Raw genomic sequence first — 22,424 nt, 5'->3', positions numbered from 1 at the left:
TTCAGTATTCTAAAATGCCTTGCTTGTTTGGAGTGATAATAGTTGTCAAAAGTAACTTCCTTTTAATCAAGTATATCTGAGCCTAAACACATTGTGGCTTAACAAGCCAACAAAATTGCAATATGCAAAAAAAAAAAAAAAAAAAAAAGCAGTCTTGTTTAGTAGGTCAAAGAGTAAAGTGTAAAATCTAATAGCCTGTGGCGATGTAATTTTGGAAATCTTTTTTAGATGATGAATAGACTGAATAATGGAATGCAAATTATATGGATTGGTGGATTTTGAAAAAATTTTGTATATTATATTAATGTCTACATATTTAAAATAACCCTGTGTGTAAACAAATGTATTTAAAGAATTTATAACAAAATAATTTTGCAATATTTGTTGAAAATACAGATTTTGGGTACATATTATTCCTTCAAAGAACTGCATATTAAGGCTTTAAAGTGTTTGTCACCCCAACATTTAATATTCCTTATATGTTGTATCATGTACTTGTGTTTAACCACTTGACAACTGGGCACTTAAACCCCCTTCCTAACCAGACCAATTTTCAGCTTTTGGTGCTCTCACATTTTGAATGACAATTACTCAGTCATGCAACACTGTATCTATATGAAATTTTTGTCCTTTTTTTCACACAAATGCAGCTTTCTTTTGGTGGTGTTTAATCACCGCTGGGTTCTTTATTTTTTGCGCCGTAAAAGAAAAAAGACCGAAAAATCTGTAAAAAAATAAATTTTTCTTCATTTCTGTTATAATATTTTGCAAATTAGTAATTTTTCTTCATATATTTTGGCCAAAATTTATACCGCTACATATCTTTGGTAAAATTAACCCAAATCAGTGGATATTATTTGGTCTTTGTGAAAGTTATAGAGTCCAAAAGCTATGGTGCGAATATCTGAAAATTGATCACACCTGAAGTACTGACGGCCTATCTAATTTCTTGAGACCCTAACATTCCAGAAAAGTACAAATACCCCCCAAATGACCCCTTTTTGGAAAGAAGACATTCCAAGGTATTTAGAAAGATGCATGGTGAGTTTTTTGAAGTTGTCATTTTTTCCCACAATTCTTTGCAAAATCAAGGTTTTTTTTTTACTTTTTTTTTTTCCCACAAAATTGTCATATTAGCAGGTTATTTCTCACACACCGCATATGCATACCACAAATTACACCCCAAAACACATTCTGCTATTACTCCCGAGCACGGCGATACCACATGTGTGAGACTTTTACACAGCGTGGCCACATACAGAGGCCCAACATGCAGGGGAGCACCTTCAGGCGTTCTGGAGCACCCAGGCCAATTCTGACATTTCTCTCCTACATGTAAAAATCATCATTTATTAGCTAGAAAATTACATAGAACCCCAAAACATTATATATGTTTTTTTAGCAAAGACCCTAGAGAATACAATGGCGGTCGTTGCAACTTTTTATCTCACACGGTATTTGCGCAGCATTTTTTTTAACGCATTTTTTTTGGAAAAAAAAATGTTTTGTGCTTTACAAAAACCAAAACAGTAAAGTTAGCCTAATGTTTTTGCATAATGTGAAAGATGAAGTTACGCCGAGTAAATAGATACCCAACATGTCACCTTTCAAAATTGCAAGCGCTTGTGGAATGGCGCCAAACTTTGCTACTCAAAAATCCCCATAGGCGACGCTTTAAAATTTTTTACTGGTTACATGTTTTGAGTTACAGAGGAGGTCTAGGGCCAAAATTATTGCTCTCACTCTACCAATCGCAGCGATACCTCACATGTGTGGTTTGAACACCGTTTTCATATGTGGGTGGGACTTACATATGCATTTGCTTCTGCATGCGAGCACACAGGGACAGGGGCGCTTTAAAAATTTTTTTTTTTTTATTGTTCATTTTACTTTATTTATTTTAGTTTGATGCTTTTTTCCCAAAAAAAATTTTGACCACTTTTATTCCTATTACAAGGAATGTAAACATCCTTGTAATAGGAATATGGCATGACAGGTCCTCTTTACAGTGAGATATGGGGTCAATAAGACCCCACATCTCACCTCTAGGCTGGGAAGCCTGAAATAAAAAAAAAAACGATCCTGGCTTCGATTGTAGCGGTGAGTCGGTAGAAGCGCGAGAGGGGGGGACATCCCCTCTCGCCTCCCGTAAGAACGATCAAGCAGTGGAACAGCTGCTATGATCGTTCTCATGGTGTAGGGAATCACCGGCTGAAAAAGCTGATATCTGAATGATGCCTGTAGCTGCAACTATCATTCAGATATCCCCGAACAAAGTCAAGGACGTTGTATGACGGCCGGCGGGCGGGAAGTGGTTAAAACGCTTTTTTTTTTTTTAACACAAAGTTGTCCATTTATACAATATTTCTACCACATAACATGTACATACCAAAAATGACACCCCAAAATAGATTCTCCTGCTCCTCCTGAGTACGGCGATACCACATGTGTGAGACTTCCACAGCCTGGCCACATACAGAGGGCGAGTACAGCTGAGTATGGCTCAGCATGGCAGGGTATGGCGGGGTATTGCGGAGTATGGTGGGGTATTGCGGAGTATGGCGGGGTATTGCGGGGTATGGCGGAGTATGGCGGGGTATGGCGGAGTATGGTGGGGTATGGCGGAGTATGGCGGGGTATGGCGGAGTATGGCGGGGTATTGCGGAGTATGGCGGGGTATGGCAGAGTATGGCGGGGGCATGGCAGAGTATGGCGGGGGCATGGCTCAGCATGGCAGGGTATGGCGGGGTATTGCGGAGTATGGCGGGGTATTGCGGAGTATGGCGGGGTATTGCAGGGTATGGCGGAGTATGGCGGGGTATGGCGGAGTATGGTGGGGTATGGCGGAGTATGGCGGGGTATGGTGGAGTATGGCGGGGTATTGCGGAGTATGGCGGGGTATGGCAGAGTATGGCGGGGGCATGGCAGAGTATGGCGGGGGCATGGCAGAGTATGGCGGGGGCATTGCAGAGTATGGCGGGGGCATTGCAGAGTATTGTGGGGGCATTGCAGAGTATTGTGAGGGCATTGCAGAGTATTGCACAGCATTGCAGAGTATTGTGGGGGCATTGCAGAGTATTGTGGGGGCATTGCAGAGTATTGTGGGGGCATTGCAGAGTATTGCACAGCATTGCAGAGTATTGCACAGCATTGCAGAGTATTGCACAGCATTGCAGAGTATTGTGGGGGTATTGCAGAGTATTGCACAGCATTGCAGAGTATTGTGGGGGCATTGCAGAGTATTGCACAGCATTGCAGAGTATTGTGGGGGTATTGCAGAGTATTGCACAGCATTGCAGAGTATTGCACAGCATTGCAGAGTATTGTGGGGGCATTGCAGAGTATTGCACAGCATTGCAGAGTATTGTGGGGGTATTGCAGAGTATTGCACAGCATTGCATAGTAGTGAGGGATGGCTGAGCATGGATGGATGGATGGCTGGATGTCTCTGTGCAGCGCTGTGGGCACTACACATACAGCCCACAGCGCTGCAGACATCCATCCATCCCCCTCCCCGCTCACTGTGTACCGATCGGTACACAGGAGGGGAGGAGAGGAACCGGCGTCATCAGATGACGCCGGTCTGTTTACATGTGATCGCGCCGTCATTTGACGGCGCGATCACATGGTAAACGGCCGCGATCAGCGGCCATTTACCGGGATCCGTGATGCGCCGGGTCCTCTGGACCCGGCGGTCACGGATGTGTTCGGGTGCGCGCCCCAGGGGGCGCGCGAGAGGGGAATTCTGGGAGAACGTCATAGTACGTCCTCCCAGAGTTATCCAACCGCCCTGCAGCCGTCATTCGGCTATGGGCCGGTTGGTAAGTGGTTAAAAGTGTCCTGTTTTTAGGGATGAGCTTGATGTTCGACTCAAACATCGGGTGTTTGTCCATTCGCCAAACATCGAACAATATGGGGCATTCGCAGGAAGTTTGAGCACCGCGGAATACCCCATAATGCACTGCGATAGCACAGTGCATTAGTGTCTGATGATTGGCCAAAGCATGCACCTGACCTGTATGCTTTGGCCAATCACAGTGCACTCTGCAGAGAGAGACATAATTGGCCAAAGGCAGGGTGCCTTTGGCCATCCTTGCTCAGGGGGACTAAGTCCACGGCCCACACTATATAAGACTATAAGTCAGTCTAGTATTTACAGTGCCTTGCAAAAGTATTCACCCCCTTGGCGTTTTTTGTGTTTTGTTGCCTCACAACCTGGAATTAACATAGATTGTTTGAGGATTTGCATCATTTAATTTACAGAACATGCCCACAACTTGGAAGATGTTTTTTTTTTTATTGTGAAGCAAACAACAAATAGGGCAAAATAACAGAAAAGTCAATGTGCATAACTATTCACCCCCCTAAAGTCAATACTTTGTAGAGCTACCTTTTGCGGCTATCACAGCCCCAAGTGGCTTTGGGTAAATCTCTATGACCTTGCCACATCTTACCACTAGGATTTTTGCCCATTCCTCCTTGCAAAACTGCTCCAGCTCCTTCAAGTCGGATGGTTTGCGCTTGTGAACAGCAATCTTTAAGTCTGACCACAGATTTTCTATTGGATTGAGGTCTGGGCTTTGACTAGGCCATTCCAACACATTTACATGTTTCCCCTTAAACCACTCAAAAGTTGCTTTAGCAGAGTGTTTGGGGTCATTGTCCTGCTGGAAGGTGAATCTCTGTCCCAGCCTCAAATCACACACAGAGTAGTACAGGTTTTGCTCAAGAATATCCCTGTATTTAGCACCATCCATCTTTTCCTCAATTCCGACCAGTTTCCCAGTCCCGACTGTTGAAAAACATCCTTACAGCATGATGCTGCCACCACCATGTTTCACTGTGGGAATGTTGTTCTTTGGGTGATGTGATGTGTTGGGTTTGCGCCAGACATAGCATTTTCTTTAATGGCCAAAACATTAAATTTTAGTCTCATCAGACCACAGTACCTTCCTCCATACATTTTGGGAGTCTCCCACATGCCTTTTCGCAAACTCAAAACTTGCCATTTTGTTTTTTGCTGAAAGTAATGGCTTTCTTCTGGCCACTCTGCCATAAAGCCCAACTCTATGGAGCATACGACTTATTGTCGTCCTATGTACAGATACTCCAGTATCTGCTGTGGAACTCTGCAGCTCCTCCAGGGTTACCTTAGGTCTCTGTGCTGCCTCTCTCTGATTAATGCCCTCCTTGCCCAGTCTGTGAGTTTTGGTGTGCAGCTGTCTCTTGGCGGGTTTGCTGTTCTGCCATGTTCTTTCTATTTGGTTATGATAGAGTTGGTGTATACTTTTGCAAGGCACTGTATATATATATATATATATATATATATATATATATATATATATATATATATATATATATATATATGTCCATAAATATTGGGACATTGACACAATTCTAACTGCAGACTTTCAGCTTTAATTTGAGGGTATTTACATCCAAGTCAGGTGAATGGTGTAGGAACTACAACGCATAGACATGGAATGCATAGACATCACCAGATGCTGGGTTTCATCCCTGGTGATGCTCTGCCAGGCCTCTACTGCAACTGTCTTCAGTTCCTGCTTGTTCTTGGGGCATTTTCCCTTCAGTTTTGTCTTCAGCAAGTGAAATGCATGCTCACTCGGATTCAGGTCAGGTAATTGACTTGGCCATTGCATAACATTCCACTTATTTCCCTTAAAAAACTCTTTGGTTGCTTTTGCAGTATGCTTTGTGTCGTTGTCCATCTGCACTGTGAAGCACCGTCCAATGAGTTCTGAAGCATTTTGCTGAATATGAGCAGATAATATTGCCCGAAACACTTCAGAATTCATCCTGCTACTTTTGTCAGCAGTCACATCATCAATAAATACAAGAGAACCAGTTCCATTGGCAACCATACATGCCCACACCATGACACTACCACCACCATGCTTCACTGATGAGGTGGTATGCTTTGGATCATGAGCAGTTCCTTTCCTTCTCCATACTCTTCTCTTCCCATTACTCTGGTACAAGTTGATCTTGGTCTCATCTGTCCATAAGATGTTGTTCCAGAACTGTGAAGGCTTTTTTAGATGTTGTTTGGCAAACTCTAATCTGGCCTTCCAGTTTTTGAGGCTCGCCAATGGTTTACATCTTGTGGCGAACCCTCTGTATTCACTCTGGTGAAGTCTTCTCTTGATTGTTGACTTTGACACACATACACCTACCTCCTGGAGAGTGTTTTTGATCTGGCCAACTGTTGTGAAGGGTGTTTTCTTCACCTGGGAAAGAATTCTTCGGTCTTCTTTTGGTGTTGCTGAGCTCACTGGTGCATTCTTTCTTTTTAAGGATGTTCCAAACAGTTGATTTGGCCACACCTAATGTTTTTGCTATCTCTCTGATCACCAGATTTTGTTTTTTCAGCCTAATGATGGCTTGCTTCACTGATAGTGACAGCTCTTTGGATCTCATATTGAGAGTTGACAGCAACAGATTCCAAATGCAAATAGCACACTTGAAATGAACTCTGGACCTTTTATCTGCTCCTTGTAAATGGGGTAATGAGGGAATAACACACACTTGGCCATGTAACAGCTGAGCAGCCAATTGTCCCATTACTTTTGGTCCCTTAAAAAGTGGGAGGCACATATACAAACTGTTGTAATTCCTACACCGTTCACCTGATTTTGATGCAAATACCCTCAAATTAAAGCTGAAAGTCTGCAGTTAAAGCACATCTTGTTTGTTTCATTTAAAATCCATTGTGGTGGTGTATAGAGCCAAAAAGATTAGAATTGTGTCAAGGTCCCAATATTTATGGTCCTGACTGTATATATATATGTATATACTCTGCATTTAGAGCAGACTATATATTCAGTGTATACTCTATATTCATGCAGTTCTTTGAAGGAATAATATATACCCAAAATCTGTATTTTCAACAAATATTGCAAAATTATTTTGTTATAAATTCTTTAAATACATTTGTTTACACACAGGGTTATTTTAAATATGTAAACAATAATATTATATATATATAAATATATATACAGTATCTCACAAAATTGAGTACACCCCTCACATTTTTGTAAATATTTTATTATATCTTTTCATGTGCTACACTGAAGAAATTACACTTTGCTACAATGTAGAGTAGTCAGTGTACAACTTGTATAACAGTGTGAATTTGCTGTACCCTCAAAATAACTCAACACACAGCCATTAATTAACCTCTTCAGCCCGGGGAGATTTGGCTGATGGATGACCGGCCATTTTTTGCGATTCAGCACTGCGTCACTTTAACTATTGCGCGGTCGTGCGACGCTGCACCCAAACAAGTTATAGCGTCTACAAAATAGGGGATAGATTTATAGCATTTTTGTTATTTTTTTTTTTACTAGTAATGGCGGCAATCTGCGATTTTTATCAGGACTGCCCATTATATTATATATATATATATATATATATATATATATATATATATATATATATATATATATATATATATTCTGCATTCAGTGTAGAGTATATATATATATATATATATACATATATATATATATATATATATATATATACATATATATATATATATATATATATATATATATATATATATATATATATATATATATACAGTTAATTCGGTGGTGTACAATTTCTAATACACTTCAGGCGGTGTACACAATATATAATACAGTGTGTACAGTTTCTAATACACTTTGGGTGGTGTACACAGTATATAATACAGTGCAGCCGGTGTACCATTTCTAATACAGTGCAGGTGGTGTACACAGTATATAATACAGTGTAGTGTGCTGTGAAAAGAAAAAATCCCCATCATGTCCAGAAGGCCACCAAGGAGAGGCAGACACTCACAGGTCACTAAAAGAGGGCAAGCAGCTTCTGTGTCTACAGTCAACAGTGGTGGTCGTGGACATGGTGCATCCTCTGCAGGTGGTCATGGGGCAAGCTTTTCCTTTTTTTTTGCTGCTGGCCCTGTTATTGAGCCACAGCATGCAGAAAGTTGGTGGAGTGGATAACAAAGCCGTCCTCATCCACTTCATCCTCTGTCACCCAGACTCATACTAGTTTGCCTTCCAATGCATCTGCCAATGCGGCCTATTCTACTGGCTCCTTGTCCTCAGTTACTCCTTCTGTAGCCCCACCATCATGCACAGAGGAGTCCCCAGAATTATTCGACCACAGTCTCGGTTACATGCTGCTGGAGGATACGCAGCAATTTGAAGGCTCCGATGTTGGTTCCCAGGTGGAGGAAGGGATTAATGTGAGCCTAAAGAGAGGGGGTGCCACAGAAGGACAAGAAACTGGCAGTCATGTTCCCCAACCTGCAGCATACTGCCAAGTTTGCTCCAGTGATGAGGAGGTAGGGGATGATGAGGTCACTGACCCAAGGGTCAGCTTAAGGGCAGCCATCCTATTGCATCACACTGCAGAGCTCTGCAGGTGCAGGGCGCTGCTGACTCCCTACTGAATCTTAAAAGTTCCTTGGTGTGGGGCTTTTTTAACACGTGTGCAGCAGATCACACCGTTGCTGTTTGCAACCTATGTCTGAAGCTGATCAATCATGGCCAGAACAGCAGCCGCTTGGGCACCACATGCTTGACCAGACATATGAGGACCTGCCATGCAGTCCATTGTCAGCAGCACCTGAAAGACCAACATCATAGAAAAAGGCAGACTTCTCCTTGCTCCTCATCTGGATCTCAAACCCTACTATACAGTCCTCCCAAAAGCATGCACTGAGAGGAATGAAGCATATATGAAGACGTACTATATGAAGAAGTACTTTCAGCCAATCTGCTAGCAGTAAACCAACAGTTGAATTCAGCAGGCAAATTTCCCTACCCCAGATGCTGAACCATAAAAAGATATTCGGTCCCAGACATCTACATGCTCAGCGTTTAAATGCTAGCTTGGCCAAATTGCTAGCACTGCAACTGCTGCCTTTTCAGCTGGTAGACTCAGCCCTCTTTTGTAAATTGATGAAATGTGCTATACCACAGTGGCAGGTTCCAAAATGCCTTTTTTTTTTCATGGAAGGCCATTCCGGCTCTCTACTGCCATGTGGAAGGCAATGTTTTGGCCTCATTGGATAGGGCAGTCAGAAGTAAGGTTCATATTACTGCTGACTCATGGTCCAGCAGGCATGGGCAGCGATGTTACCTTTCTTTCACGGCACACTGGGTAACTCTGCTGGGAGCTGGGAAGGATGCAGGACATGGTTCAGTGTTAGAGCTTGTTCTGCCACCACACCTCCAAAAAGCTAGTGGTGATTCTGCCAAAACATCTGTATGCTCCCCTCCCTCCTCTTCTTCTTCCTCTATGGCCTCTTCTGCTGAATTCTCCTACAGGGCTATGCAAGCAGTCAGGCAAAATGATGTCATGTGGTGCTTGAGTTGGTCTGCCTAGGGGACAGGCGGCACACAGGGGCAGAGATTCTGTCAGCTCTGCAGGGGCAGGCTCAGAGGGGGTTGACGCCATGCCAGCTTCAGCCAGGAATAGTTGTATGCAACAATGGCACCAACCTTCTCTCCGCCCTCCGACAGGGACACTTGACCCATGTTCCATGTTTGGCACACATCCTGAATTTGGTGGTGCAGCATTTCTTGACCAGGTACCCAGGCTTACAAGATCTACTGAGGCAGGCCAGAAAAAGCTGTGGTCATTTCCGCCGGTCATACAATGCCAGTGCTCGGCTGGCTGACATTCAAAGGGAATGCAACCTGCCCATCAACCGCCACATTTGAGGCATGCCCACCGGGTGGAACTCAATGTTGGCAATGCTGCAGGGGCTGCACACACAGCAGAGGGCCATCAATAAGTACCTGTGCGAGTCTGGCACCAGGAAAGGGTCAGGGGAGCTTGGCTTCTTTTTGTCACGCCAGTGGCTACTGATCAAGGATGCATGCACTGTCCTGTCACCATTTGAGGAGGCCACAAGGATGGTGAGACGCGACCATGCATGCATCAGTGACACTGTCCCTCTAGTCTTCCTGCTGGAGCACACGCTTCATGAAATCATGGACAGGGCACTTGAGGCAATATGGCGGGAGGAAGAGGATGACTTCCTATCCTCTCAAGGCCCTCTTTATCCAGATAGAATTCCTGCTGGTCCAACAAACACACAGGAAGAAGAGGAGGAGGAGGAGGATTGTGTCAACATGGATGTCGAGGATAACATGCAGCAGTCTTCAAGGGATGGTTTTCAGTCCCCAGAAACCCAAGGAGTTGTATGTGGCTGGGAGGAGGTAGTTACGGATCATGTGATCCTTACTGACCCAGAGGAGTCAGAATTGAATGTCTCTGCAAACTTACGCTGCATGGCCTCTCTGATTCTGCAAAGCGTGCAAAAGGACCCTAGGGTTTCGTGGTATTATGGAGAGGGATCATTACTGGCTGGCAACCCTTCTTGATCCACATTACAAGGGTAAGGTTGCAGAACTCATCCTGCCTTCGCAGAGGGAGCAGAAGAAAAGTTTGTGTAACACATTTCCAGACCCTGGGAGGTTACCATTTCCTGGTACTGGACAACATGTTTCTGAGGCTTCGTTCGGTCAGAGGAAGAGCGGTGGATAAGGTGGCCGGCTGACTGATGCTTTTAAACAATTTTTCAGTCCTCAGTGCCAAGGTCTGATAGGTTCCAGCAACCATCACCAGTGTCTGCATTATATGGTGCATGAATATCTAGGGGCAAGAGCAGACTTGGAGAACAAGTTCAATTTTAATCTCATCTGACCAGAGCACCTTCTCCATGTTTGCTGTGTCCCCCACATGGCTTTTTGCTAACTGCAAACAGGACTTCTTCTGGCTTTCTTTTAACAATGGCTTTCTTCTGGCCACTCTTCCATAAAGGCCAGCTTTGTGGAGTGCATGACTAATAGTTGTCCTTTGGACAGATTTTCCCACCTGAGCTGTGGATCTTTGCAGCTCCTCCAAAGTTACCATGGGCCTCTTGGCTGCTTCTCTGATTAATGCTCCCCTTGCCAAGCCTGTCAGTTTAGGTGGACAGCCATGTCTTGGTAGGTTTGCAGTTGTGCCATACTCTTTCCATTTTCAGATGATAGATTGAACAGTGCTCCACGAAATATTCAAAGCTTGGGAAATTTTTTTTATAACCTAACCCTGCTTTAAACTTCTCCACAACTTTATCCCCTTCCCGCTGACCGAACGCATATATGCGTACTCGGCTTTCCGGGGTTATACCGGGATGATGCCCGCAGCTGCAGGCATCATCCCGGTACCGTTGTTTTCAGCGGGCGATCGGCTACCCGAGTATAACAACCGATGCGGCTAAAAGCCGCTCGGTTGTTATACCGGAGGAGCGGGAGGGGACATCCCCCCCCTCCCGCCGCTGTTACCGGGCCTCCCGTGCGATCGGGAGGCCCGGTGTCCGTTCCGCTGCCTTCGGCGGCTGGGGGCGGACTGGAACGAAGCTACGAGCGGCTTCGTTCCAGCCTTCTTGCTGTAAACGCGGAAGCGACGTCATGACGTCACTTCCCGTTTACTTGGCTGCCAATGGCGCCGAATTTAAAAAAGTACACAGTATTCAGAATCGCCGTTTTTGGCGATCTGAATACTTTGAAGTGTAAAGAAGGGATGGGGGGTCTTTTAGACCTCCCATCCCTCCATAAAGAGTACCTGTCACCACATATTACTGTCACAAGGGATGTTTACATTGCTTGTGACAGCAATAAAAGTAAAAAAAAAAAAAAAATTTTAAACACAATTTATAAAGTACAAAAATAAATAAAATAAATAAAAAAAAAAAAAAAAAATTTTTTTTAAAGTGCCCCTGTCCCCGCGAGCTCGCGCAGCGAAGAAAACGCATACGGAAGTCGCGCCCGCATATGTAAACGGTGTTCAAACCACACATGTGAGGTATCGCCGCGATCGTCAGAGCGAGAGTAATAATTCTAGCCCTAGACCTCCTCTGTAGCTCAAACCTGGTAACCGTAAAAATTTTTTAAAGCGTTGCCTATGGAAATTCAAAGGTACCGTAGTTCGTCGCCATTCCACGAGTGCGTGCAATTATAAAGGGTGACGTGTTTGGTATCTATTTACTCGGCGTAACATCATCTTTCACATTATACAAAAAAATTGGGGTAACTTTACTGTTTGGATTTTTTAAAATTCATGAAAGTGTCACTTTTCCAAAAATTTGCGTTTAAAACACCGCTGCACAAATACCGTGTGATAAAAAATATTGCAACAATCGTCATTTTATTCTCTAGATTCTCTGCTAAAAAAATATATATAATGTTTGGGGGTTCTAAGTAATTTTCTAGCAAAAAATATGGATTTTAACTTGTAAACACCAAATTTCAAAAATAGGCTTAGTCATGAAAGGGTTAACCCTGACCTGTCTGGTGTGTCCCTTGGCCTTCATGATGCTGTTTGTTCATTAAGGTTCTCTAACAAACCTCTGAGGGCTTCGCAGAACAGCTGTATTTATACTAAGATTACATTTCACACAGAGGGACTCTATTTACTAATTAGGTGACTTATGAAGGCAATTGGTTCCACTAGATTTTAGTTAGGGGTATTAGAGTAAAGGGGGCTGAATACAAATGCATGCCACACTTTTTAGATAATTATTTGTAAAAATGTTTGAAAACTATTTATCCTTTTCCTTCCACTTCACAATTATGTGCCAATTTGTGTTGGTCTATCACATAAAATCCAAATAAAATGTTTGATTGTAACATGACAAAATGTGGAAAATGTAAAGGGGTATGAATACTTTTTCAAGGCACTGTATGTATTTCTTTCTTTGCATGGAATACCTGATGATCCTGTGAGTCTCCCTGTTTTCCTTTTTCAAACTGACCACATTAGGCACAGAAGCACATCCATCTCATCATAGTTTTCTGACTGTGCTGTGAGCACGGCTCTTCACTGGGAATATCAGTGTATTTCTCTTTCTTTGTCTCTTGCTCACCCCCCCCCCCCATGCAGTCTCCAACCCCAGCTCTCTAAGCCCCTTATGTAGCTGAAAACAGAGGTCATGTGATCACTTAACTAACAAGGCTAAAATTTTTACAGTACAGTTATAATACAATAAAATACAAGAGGATTAAATGGCCCTGTCCATAAGAGCTTACAAACTAATAGGGTGGGGCAAGTAGTACATAAGGTTATAAATGAGGGGGATGAGCTGGTGGAAGTGATAAAAGTTCAATTAGTTGGAGGCCTAATAGGCTTCTCTGAAAAGATGAGTTTTAGGGATTGCCTAAAGGCAGCCAGAGTAGGAGATAGCCAGACAGATTGAGGTAGAAAGTTCCAGAGGATAGGAGAGGCTCTAGAGAAGTCCTGTAGATGAGCATGGGAGGATGAGACAAGGGAGCGTGAGAGCAGGAGATCTTGAGAGGAGAATAGAGGATGGTTTTGGTGAGATTTGGAGACATGATTGAAGATGTAGCACGGGGCAGAGTTGTGAATGGCTTTGTATGTTGTTGTTAGTATTTTGAATTTAATTCACTATTGGAAGCCAGTGTAGGGATTGGCAGAGAGGGATGGTGTAGACTGAGTGGTTGATAAGGTAGATGAGTCTGGCAGCAGCATGACAGCAGATAGACTGAAGAGGAGATGACTGAAGGGCCTATGGAGAGGTAGGCCTATTAGAAGGGAGTTGCAATAGTTAAGGTGAGAGATAACATGGGAATAAATGAGTAATTTGGTGGTTTCATTAGTTAAAAAGAGGCGAATTTTAGAGATGTTATGGAGGTGAAGTCTACAAGCTTTTGACAGCAATTGTATTTGGGGCTGAAAGGACAGATCAGAGTCTAGGATTACACCCAGTACCCTGGCGTGAGAGGAGGGACTGATAGTGGCATTATTGATCGTGATGGAAAAGTCATGGAGGAGGGCACAGGCGAGGGGAAATTATTAGCTCAGTTTTAGAGAGATTTCCTAAAGGAAGTAGTGCGACATCCGTGTTGACATGTCAGTTAGTAAGTTAGTAGTGCAAGAGGAGACTGAAAGAATGAGATGAGGAGTAGAGAAATAGATTTGGGTGTCATCAGGGTAGAGGTGGTATTTGAACCCATGGGAGGTTATCAAATGACCAAGGAAGGAGGTATAGATAGAGAGGAGAAGGGGTCTAAGAACAGGGACTTGAGGGACCCCTACAGAAAGAGTAAGTGGAGAGGAGGAGACAGAGTTATAGGTAACACTAAAGAAGAGCTTCGATAGGTAGGAGGAGAACCAGGATAGAGCAGAATCTTGGAGGCCAAGGCAATAGAGTTTATTGAGAAGGAATGGGTGGTCTACAGTATCAAAGGCTGCAGAGATTTCTAGTAGTAAGTGTATAGAGTAGTGGCCATTGGTTCTAACAACTAGTAAATCGTTAGTGAATTTTAGTAGGGAAGTTTCTGTGCAGTGTTGCGAGTGAAAGCCAGACTGTAGGGGGTCAAGAAGGTTGTTTTCAGTGATATATGTATATATGTAAATATCTATCTATCTATCTATCTATCTATCTATCTATCTATCTATCTATCTATCTATCTATCTATCTATCTATCTATCTATCTATATATGTATATATATATAGATCGATAGATCGATAGATAGATCGATAGATAGATACATAGATAGATAGATAGATAGATAGATAGATAGATAGATAGATAGATAGATAGATAGATAGATAGATAGATAGATAGATAGATAGATAGATCGATAGATCGATAGATAAATAGATAGATAGATCTATAGATAGATAGATAGATAGATAGATAGATAGATAGATAGATAGATAGATAGATAGATAGATAGATAGATAGATAGATAGATAGAAAGAAATAGATATACAGTAAGTAATGGCAGTTACATGGAAAATGCAACAATAACAACGAACAGCATTGCTTATGGAAATATAAGTATAATACAATAAAATCTAAAAAAAAAAATTGGTGTATTGTAATAGAATTTTAAGAAGTGTAACAGAGAAAGAGAGAGAGAGAAAAACGTATGTACAGGTATATGATATTTACTGTACCTTGTTCATTTGGATGTGCAATTTTAGAGGACACAGATCTAAGAACAGCCATAGTGTAACCACTTGGAGCATGTATTATGCCACCTATGGAAGAAAAGTATGAACTGGTATTTTGTGCTTTTATTTTGTGCTTTCAAAAACCAAGCAACCAAAAACTACACTTATAAGCCATATAATAATAACATATCTGTTCTGGATTTTAAATTGACCTTTTTTATTTTATATTGTCTTATTTTATAAGTTCAGATTCCAATTAAAATGATCAGTTGTAATTGGCTCCTACATGGAGGAGAGCATTATTTTCCAAAATGTGCAACTTTAAGAATCCTGTTTTTTATGTTATGTTCTGGAGTACATCCTCACAAGATTTTGGACCATCATCTTCTCCAGGAGACTGTGGTAAAGCCGAGTGATGTCATAGTGTGAGGACCAGAAGCTGGGTAAGTACTTTTTTTTCTAATTTTAGGTTTTTCTTAGCAATTTTGGATGGGGGTAGCAATAGATAAGCCTTAGGTAATTTTAATGAAAATTGGAGCTTTAACCACTTCAATACCAGGCACTTATGCACCTTCCCGCCCACACCAATCTTCAGCTTTCAGCGCTCTCACACTTTGAATGACAATTACTCAGTCATGCTACACTGTATCCAAACAAAATGTTTATCATTTTTTTTCTTACAAATAGAGCTTTCTTTTGGTGGTATTTAATCACCACTGGGTTTTTCATTTTTTGCAATATAAGCAAAAAAACAGCGAAAATTTTGAAAAAAACGTACTTTTTTTTTGTTTCTATTGTAAAATTTTGCAAACAAGTCATTTTTCTTCATAAATTTGTGCCAAAATTTATACTGCTACATATCTTTGGTAAAAATAACCCAAATGAATGTATATTATTTGGTCTTTGTGAAAGTTATAGAGTCTACAAACTATGGTGCCAATCACTGAAAATTGATCACACCTGATGTACTATCTCACCTGAAGGCCTATCTCATTTCTTGAGACACTAACAAGCCAGGAAAGTACAAATACCCCCCAAATGACCCCTTTTTGGAAAGTAATTAGTCCAATGTATTTACTAAGTGGCATGGTGAATTTTATGAAGCTGTAATTTTTTCCCACAATTTTTGGGAAAATTAAGATTTTTTTTTTTTTTTTACACAAACTGGTCATATTAACAGGTTATTTCTCTCACACAGCATATGCATAATTGCAAGTACACCCCAAAATACATTCTGCTACTCCTCCTGAGTATAGCAATACCACATGTGTGAGACTTTTACACAGCCTGGCCACATACAAAAGCCCAACATTGAAGTAGCACTTTCATGCGTTTTACAAGCATAAATTGCACATATCCTTTCTCAACCACCTATTACAGTTTTGAAGGCCCTGGAGCACCAGAACAATGGAATTATCCACAAAATGAACCCATTTTGGAATAATGAGTCTTTTGAACGGTTCATATTTTTCCAGAAGGTTTTGAAAAAAGTGGAAAGAAAATGAAAATGCATTTTTTTTACCCAAAGTTGTCCATTTATAAGATATTTCTAACACATAGCATGTACGTAGCAAAAAGGACAACCCAAAATGCATTCCTCTACTCCTCCTGAGTATGGCGATACCACATGTGTGAGGCTTTTACACAGCCTGGCCACATACAAAGGCCCAACATTGAAGTAGCACTTTCATGCGTTTTACAAGCATAAATTGCACATATCCTTTCTCAACCACCTATTACAATTTGAAGGCCCTGGAGCACCAGGACAATGGAATTATTCACAAAATGACCCCATTTTGGAAAGCACACATCCCAACGTATAATCTATGAGGCATAATGAGTCTTTTGAACGGTTCATTTTTTTCCAAAAGGTTTTGGAAAATGTGGAAAAAAATGAAAATGCATTTTTTTTACACAAAGTTGTCCATTTATAAGATATTTCTAACACATAGCATGTACATACCAAAAATGACACCCCAAAATGCATTCCAATATTCCTCCTGATTATGGCAATACCACATGTGTGAGACTTTTACACTGCCTGGCCACATACAAAGGCCCAACATTGAAGTAGCACTTTCAGTCGTTCTACAAGCATAAATTGCACATCTCATTTCTCAACCACCTATTACATTTTTGAAGGCACTGGAGCACCAGGACAATGGAATTGTCCACAAAATGACCACATTTTGGAAAGAAAACACCCCAACATATAATCTATGAGGCATAATGAGTCTTTTGAATGGTTCATTTTTTTCCAGAAGTTTTTGGAAAATGTGGAAAAAAATGAAAATGCATTTTTTTTACACAAAGTTGTCCCTTTATAAGATATTTATAATGCATAGCATGTACATAGCAAAATGACACCCCAAAATACATTCTGCTACTCCTCCTGAGTATGGCGATACCACATGTTTGAGACTTTTACACAGCCTGGCCACATACAGAGGCCCAAAATCCAAGTAGCACCTCCAGGCATTCTAGCAGCATTAATTACACATATCATTTTCTGACTACCGATCACATTTTTGAAGGCCCTTCATATTTCTAACACATAGCAGGTACATACCAAATAACAAAAGATTACCTGTGGTTTTAGAAGTGCAGTGGTCCACAGAGGAGAGCATCGGTCCAGGCAGGAGGCAGGAATGAGGTCAGCAACAGCAAAAGCAATCATCCAGGCAGCAGGCAAGAATACTGTCCATAGTTCGTACAGGCAGAAATACTGTCAGCACAGCCAGAGCACAGCCAAAGCACAGGTCCAGGTAGCAGGCAGAGGTGTCCCGGCAGAGATACTGTCCAAAGTCAGTAGAGGCAGCAGGCAGATATATGGTCAACACAGCCAAAGTATTGGTCCAAACAGCAGGAAGAAACATGGTCCATAATGTCATGGGTCTTTACAGGCAGCAATATGGTCAGCACAGCCAAAGTATTGGTCCAGGCAGCAGGAAGGACCATCAAGCTTAGGGCCAGGGGGACAGGGGTAGAGGCTTCTCCCACCCAAATCGCTTTGAAGCCTCCGGGCAACCAGACCCTGTTCTGGGAGCACAGAAAATGAAAAACTGTTTTTCTCTACTCAGAATGCTATTCTGAAGCCCCTCACATATGTGAGACCCCTGTGTACTAAAGTAGATGGCCAAAAGATCAGTCCAAGTGGCAGGCAAAAACATGGTCAATTAACAGGCCAAGGTCGGTGCACGTGGAAGTCAGAAACGTTGTTTAAATCGGCAGGCAGAGGCATCGTCGGTAAACAGGCTGAGGTTGGTGCACGTGGAAGTCAGAAACGTGGTTTAAATCGCCAAGCAAAGACATCGTCGGTAAACAGGCCAGGGTCAGTTAATTAACATGGTAGCAGGCAAATGGGGAAATGGCAGTCTGGTAATAATACAGGGAACTAATATTGGATGGATGTATGATAATTTTTGAAGCAATCTCTGATGCACAGGCCAGGTTGGGAGGGACATTGGGGACAATAATAGCTGGAATCTCTTCTTACTCCTCCTCTGCTGCATACACGGCATTTCAATTGGCGTCTTCTTCCAGATTCTGTGGGGGGAATGCTATAGGGAAAGTGTTGCTCGTGAAGTCGACTCACATTATCCAAGCGAATGCTTTCTGGGGCGGGACCTTGTTGGTAAATGAGGGCAGTGACAATATCTTCAATATACTTGAGGTAGGTGACTTGTTGGTTTTGAGTTGCTTTTTGGTAGCAGACAAACGAATTAAAAAGGGCCATGTGAAACAGGTGAAAGGCAACTTTCTTGTACCAGTAACGGGACTTTCTGTTTGATAAATAGGGCTGTAGCATCTGATCGTTTAAATCCACCCCCCATATACATATTGTATTCGTGGACACATTAGGGCTTTACAATGGGGCCGCGTCTTCTTTGGATCTCCACCACGGTGTCATTGTGGATGGTAGAGAGGATGTGGACATCTTTCTTGTCCCTCCGCTTCATGGACAACACCTCCTCGTTCCTCATGAATGCCGATTCTCCGTTTTGTAATTTTTTTGCCAACAGATTTTGTGGGAATCCCTTACGGTTTTTTTTTAAGGTACCACAGGCTGGGGTTTTTTTACTATAAAGGTGATGAAAAAGGGGCAGGCTGGTATAATAGTTGTCAACATATAAATGGTATCCTTTGTCAAACAGGGGGTATGCCAGCTCCCAGACAATTTTCCCACTGGTTCCAATATATGTGGGGCAGTCAAGGAGCTGGAGCTGGGAGTCTTTGCCTTCGTAGATCCAGAATGTGAAGACATATCCAGTGGCTCGATCGCATAATTTATTTAACTTCAGCCCATACCTGGGTCTCTTGCTTGGTATATACTGCTTGAAGTGCAGTCGGCCAGTGAAATGTATGAGGGACTCATCCACACAAATTTTTTGGTCTGGGATGAAAACTTCTCTAAATCGCTGGGAAAAGGAATTGATTAGGGGGCGTATCTTGTACAATTTGTCATGATTGGGATGATCTCGGGGAGGGCACTGTGAATTGTCATTGAAGTGGAGAAAACGCATAATCATGTCGTATCTTGTCCTGGACATGACAGCGGAATATATGGGCATGTGTTGGATGGGGTTGGTGGACCAAAATGCATGGACTTCATTCATTTTTGTAAGCCCCATATTGAAAGTTAGGCCCAAAAACAATTTAAATTCATCCAGTGTGACACATCGCCACTGGAACATGCGGGCGTAGGAAGAATTGCGGTTGGCAGCAATAAATTGGGATGCATAAAAATTAGTTTGATCCACCATATTCTGCAGAAAATCTTGTGGGAAAAATAAAGAAAATTAATTGAATTGAGAAAAATTTGTAGTGTCGGGCTGCACACCTGGCTGTGTGGTGAAAGGGGGGATGATAGCGGATCCTGAGTTGGCAGGCAACCATAAGGGGTTTGCCAGGGCATCGGGAAGGTAGGACTGGGGCTGGGTTCTTCGGGTTGGGCGGGTAATTCCAGTACTTGTACTGGGCTCCTCTTCCTGGGGTCTGGCGCTGCTGGTGGTGGGCAGATCTCGTGATCTTGGTCCTGATCTTGGCCCTGATCTCATTCTTTTGGGAGGGACGGTTTCCTCCGTGGACTCGGACTCTGATCCACTATCCTCCACTGGCTTGTATTCCGAACCAGATGATGTTAGCTCCCCGCTGCTCTCATCATCTGACATGGCAAGAATCTCATATGCCTCCTCAGGTGTGTAAACCCTTTGGGACATTATGGCAATGCTTATTGGCAGGCCTGTGTAATGGTACTGCTGGTGGTAGTGGTACCGATTGAGGTATTATTGGCGGGCCTGTGTGGTGGTACAGATGGCGGTATGGGTGGTGGTGGTACCAATGGTGGTATGGGTGGTGGTACCGATGGCGGTACGGGTGGTGGTGGTGGCAGTACCGGTGGCGGTACGGGTGGTGGTGGTACCGATGGCGGTACAGGTGGTGGTGGCGGTACAGGTGGTGATTGCGGTACTGGTGGCGGTACAGGTGGTGGTGGTACCGATGGCGGTACAGGTGGTGGTGGCAGTACCAGTGGCGGTACGGGTGGTGGTGGTACCGATGTCGGTACAGGTGGTGATGGCGGTACAGGTGGTGATTGTGGTACCGGTGGCGGTACAGGTGGTGGTGGTACCAATGGCGGTACAGGTGGTGGTGGTAAAGGTGGTGATTGCGGTACCGGTGGCAGTACGGGTGGTGGTGGTACCGATGGCGGTACAGGTGATGATACCAATGGCGGTACAGGTGGTGGTGGTGATGGCGGTACAGGTGGCGGTATGGGTGGTGGTGGTACCGATGGCGGTACTGACGGTGGTAGGGTGGTGGTGGTACCGATGGCGGCACTAGTGGCGATACTGGTAGCGGCCTGTGTGGCAGTATAGATGGTGGGCCTGATGGAGGTACTAGTGGCGTTACTGGTGGTGGTACCGATGGCAGTACCGGTAGCCTGTGTGGCGGTACCGATGGCGGTGGGCCTGTGACAGATGGGCTGATTGACAGATGGGCTGGTTGACAGATGGGCTGATTGACAGATGGGCTGATTGACAGGTGGGCTGTGTGACAGGTCCTCTTTATTGAGGGGGGCCGTGTTGTGCACAGTACAAAACAATAATGTCAGACAGACACTGATTTCACTCACTGATCCCTGCTCTCTCCTCTCACGATGGGTGTGTGAGGAGAGAGCAGGGATCAGATGGTAACCGCTACTCGATGTATACATTTGTGACCGGCTGTGATTGGACACAGCCAGTCACATGGTAAACAGCCAATTTCATTGGCTGTTTACCCTGATCGGGGAAGCACTGTGTCAAAGGGACACTCGCCTTCCTCGATCCCTGCTCTGGATGCCTTTGTTGTGACAGGTGATAGTTTGTTGTGACAGGTGATCGGCTGTGACTTTGACACAACCGATCACGGGGTAAACAGCCAATAAAATTGTCTGTTTACCTAGATCGGGGAAGCGCTGTGTCTGAGGGACACACGCAGCCCCCGATCGCCACACTGTGCGCCCCCGTGGGCACGCGCCGGGATGTTATCCTGCTGGACGCAACCATTTCCCGGACGTCAATATGCTATTGACCGGGCGGGAAGTGGTTAAGATTAGATTTAATACAGCATATCTTATATTGTGTTATATTTTGAGAAATAAAAAAAAAGTAATAAGTAAAAAAAAATTACACCTTACTTGGTAAACGTCTTTAAAAGTTTAATACAATAGTATTTACCTTTGTTTACTCAGAAGTATTCACTGATTTAGCAATACAATTAAAATAAGCAGAAAAACAAGCTAGCAAGGAGAAGTCATAGTAGTAGGTTGTATGTATCCTACAGATGCATCGCTTCACATGCAGGTTTAGGGCACCCCCAGGGAGGTTATTTAAAGGAATTCGCTTTTTTCAATGTTTTGACTTTAAGCATTAGCTAAATTACTGCTTACAGACAATTTTTTTAAAGAGATTTATGGGGGTTTTTTTTGGGGGGTTTTTTAGCTTTTAGCTTTCTTACCTAGGTGAATGCAACATCAGTCCGATGCTGCATCTGTCCCCCGGCGTGCCTCTAACACTGAGAACTGAGCGATCGAACACTGCTGATCGCTCAGTTGTCTCAGCTCCCTGAGCAGAGAGCTGCTGACTGTCAATCAGCAGCTCTCTGCTCTGCCCTGCCCCTCCAGTACGCTCACTGGAGCACTGGGCTGTGGAGGAGGCTGGAGGTGCTGGCCCAGGCTCTCAGCAGCTCACTAAGAGGCTAAGCCGGGTGCCGGTCCATGCATGTGGATGGATCCTAACTCCATTGTTGCGATGTTGCCTGAGTCTGGATTGGCTCTGTGATGTCAGCCAACAGCAGGCTTCAGCCCACTGTGCTGAAAATGGGTCTCAGAAGTGCAGAACAAACTGCACTCCTGTGATCCACAGGAGAAATACAGCCAAACAGGCTCTGGCTGTACTTC

The 22,424-nt window shown here is 43.3% G+C and overlaps 1 protein-coding gene across 7 annotated transcripts in view; it reads right to left on the bottom strand.

Annotated features, from left to right (window-relative positions):
• LOC141140482 (proton-coupled folate transporter-like) overlaps window positions 1-22,424 on the bottom strand; it is a 755,302-nt gene that overhangs the window by 292,264 nt on the left and 440,614 nt on the right. For 5 of the 7 annotated variants that reach the window (XM_073627715.1, XM_073627719.1, XM_073627714.1 and 2 more), the window contains exon 5: window positions 14,987-15,070. The exons of the other annotated variants lie outside the window; for them this stretch is intronic. In XM_073627715.1, the coding sequence (XP_073483816.1) occupies window positions 14,987-15,070 (84 nt within the window). The remainder of the gene's footprint in view (window positions 1-14,986; window positions 15,071-22,424) is intronic. 7 annotated transcript variants of the gene reach the window in all.

This window comes from Aquarana catesbeiana, linkage group LG04 (assembly GCF_042186555.1).
Source record: "Aquarana catesbeiana isolate 2022-GZ linkage group LG04, ASM4218655v1, whole genome shotgun sequence".
Lineage (NCBI taxonomy): Eukaryota > Metazoa > Chordata > Amphibia > Anura > Ranidae > Aquarana > Aquarana catesbeiana.
Note: the sequence above shows the minus strand (reverse complement) of the source record. Positions and strands in the feature narration are given on the sequence as shown.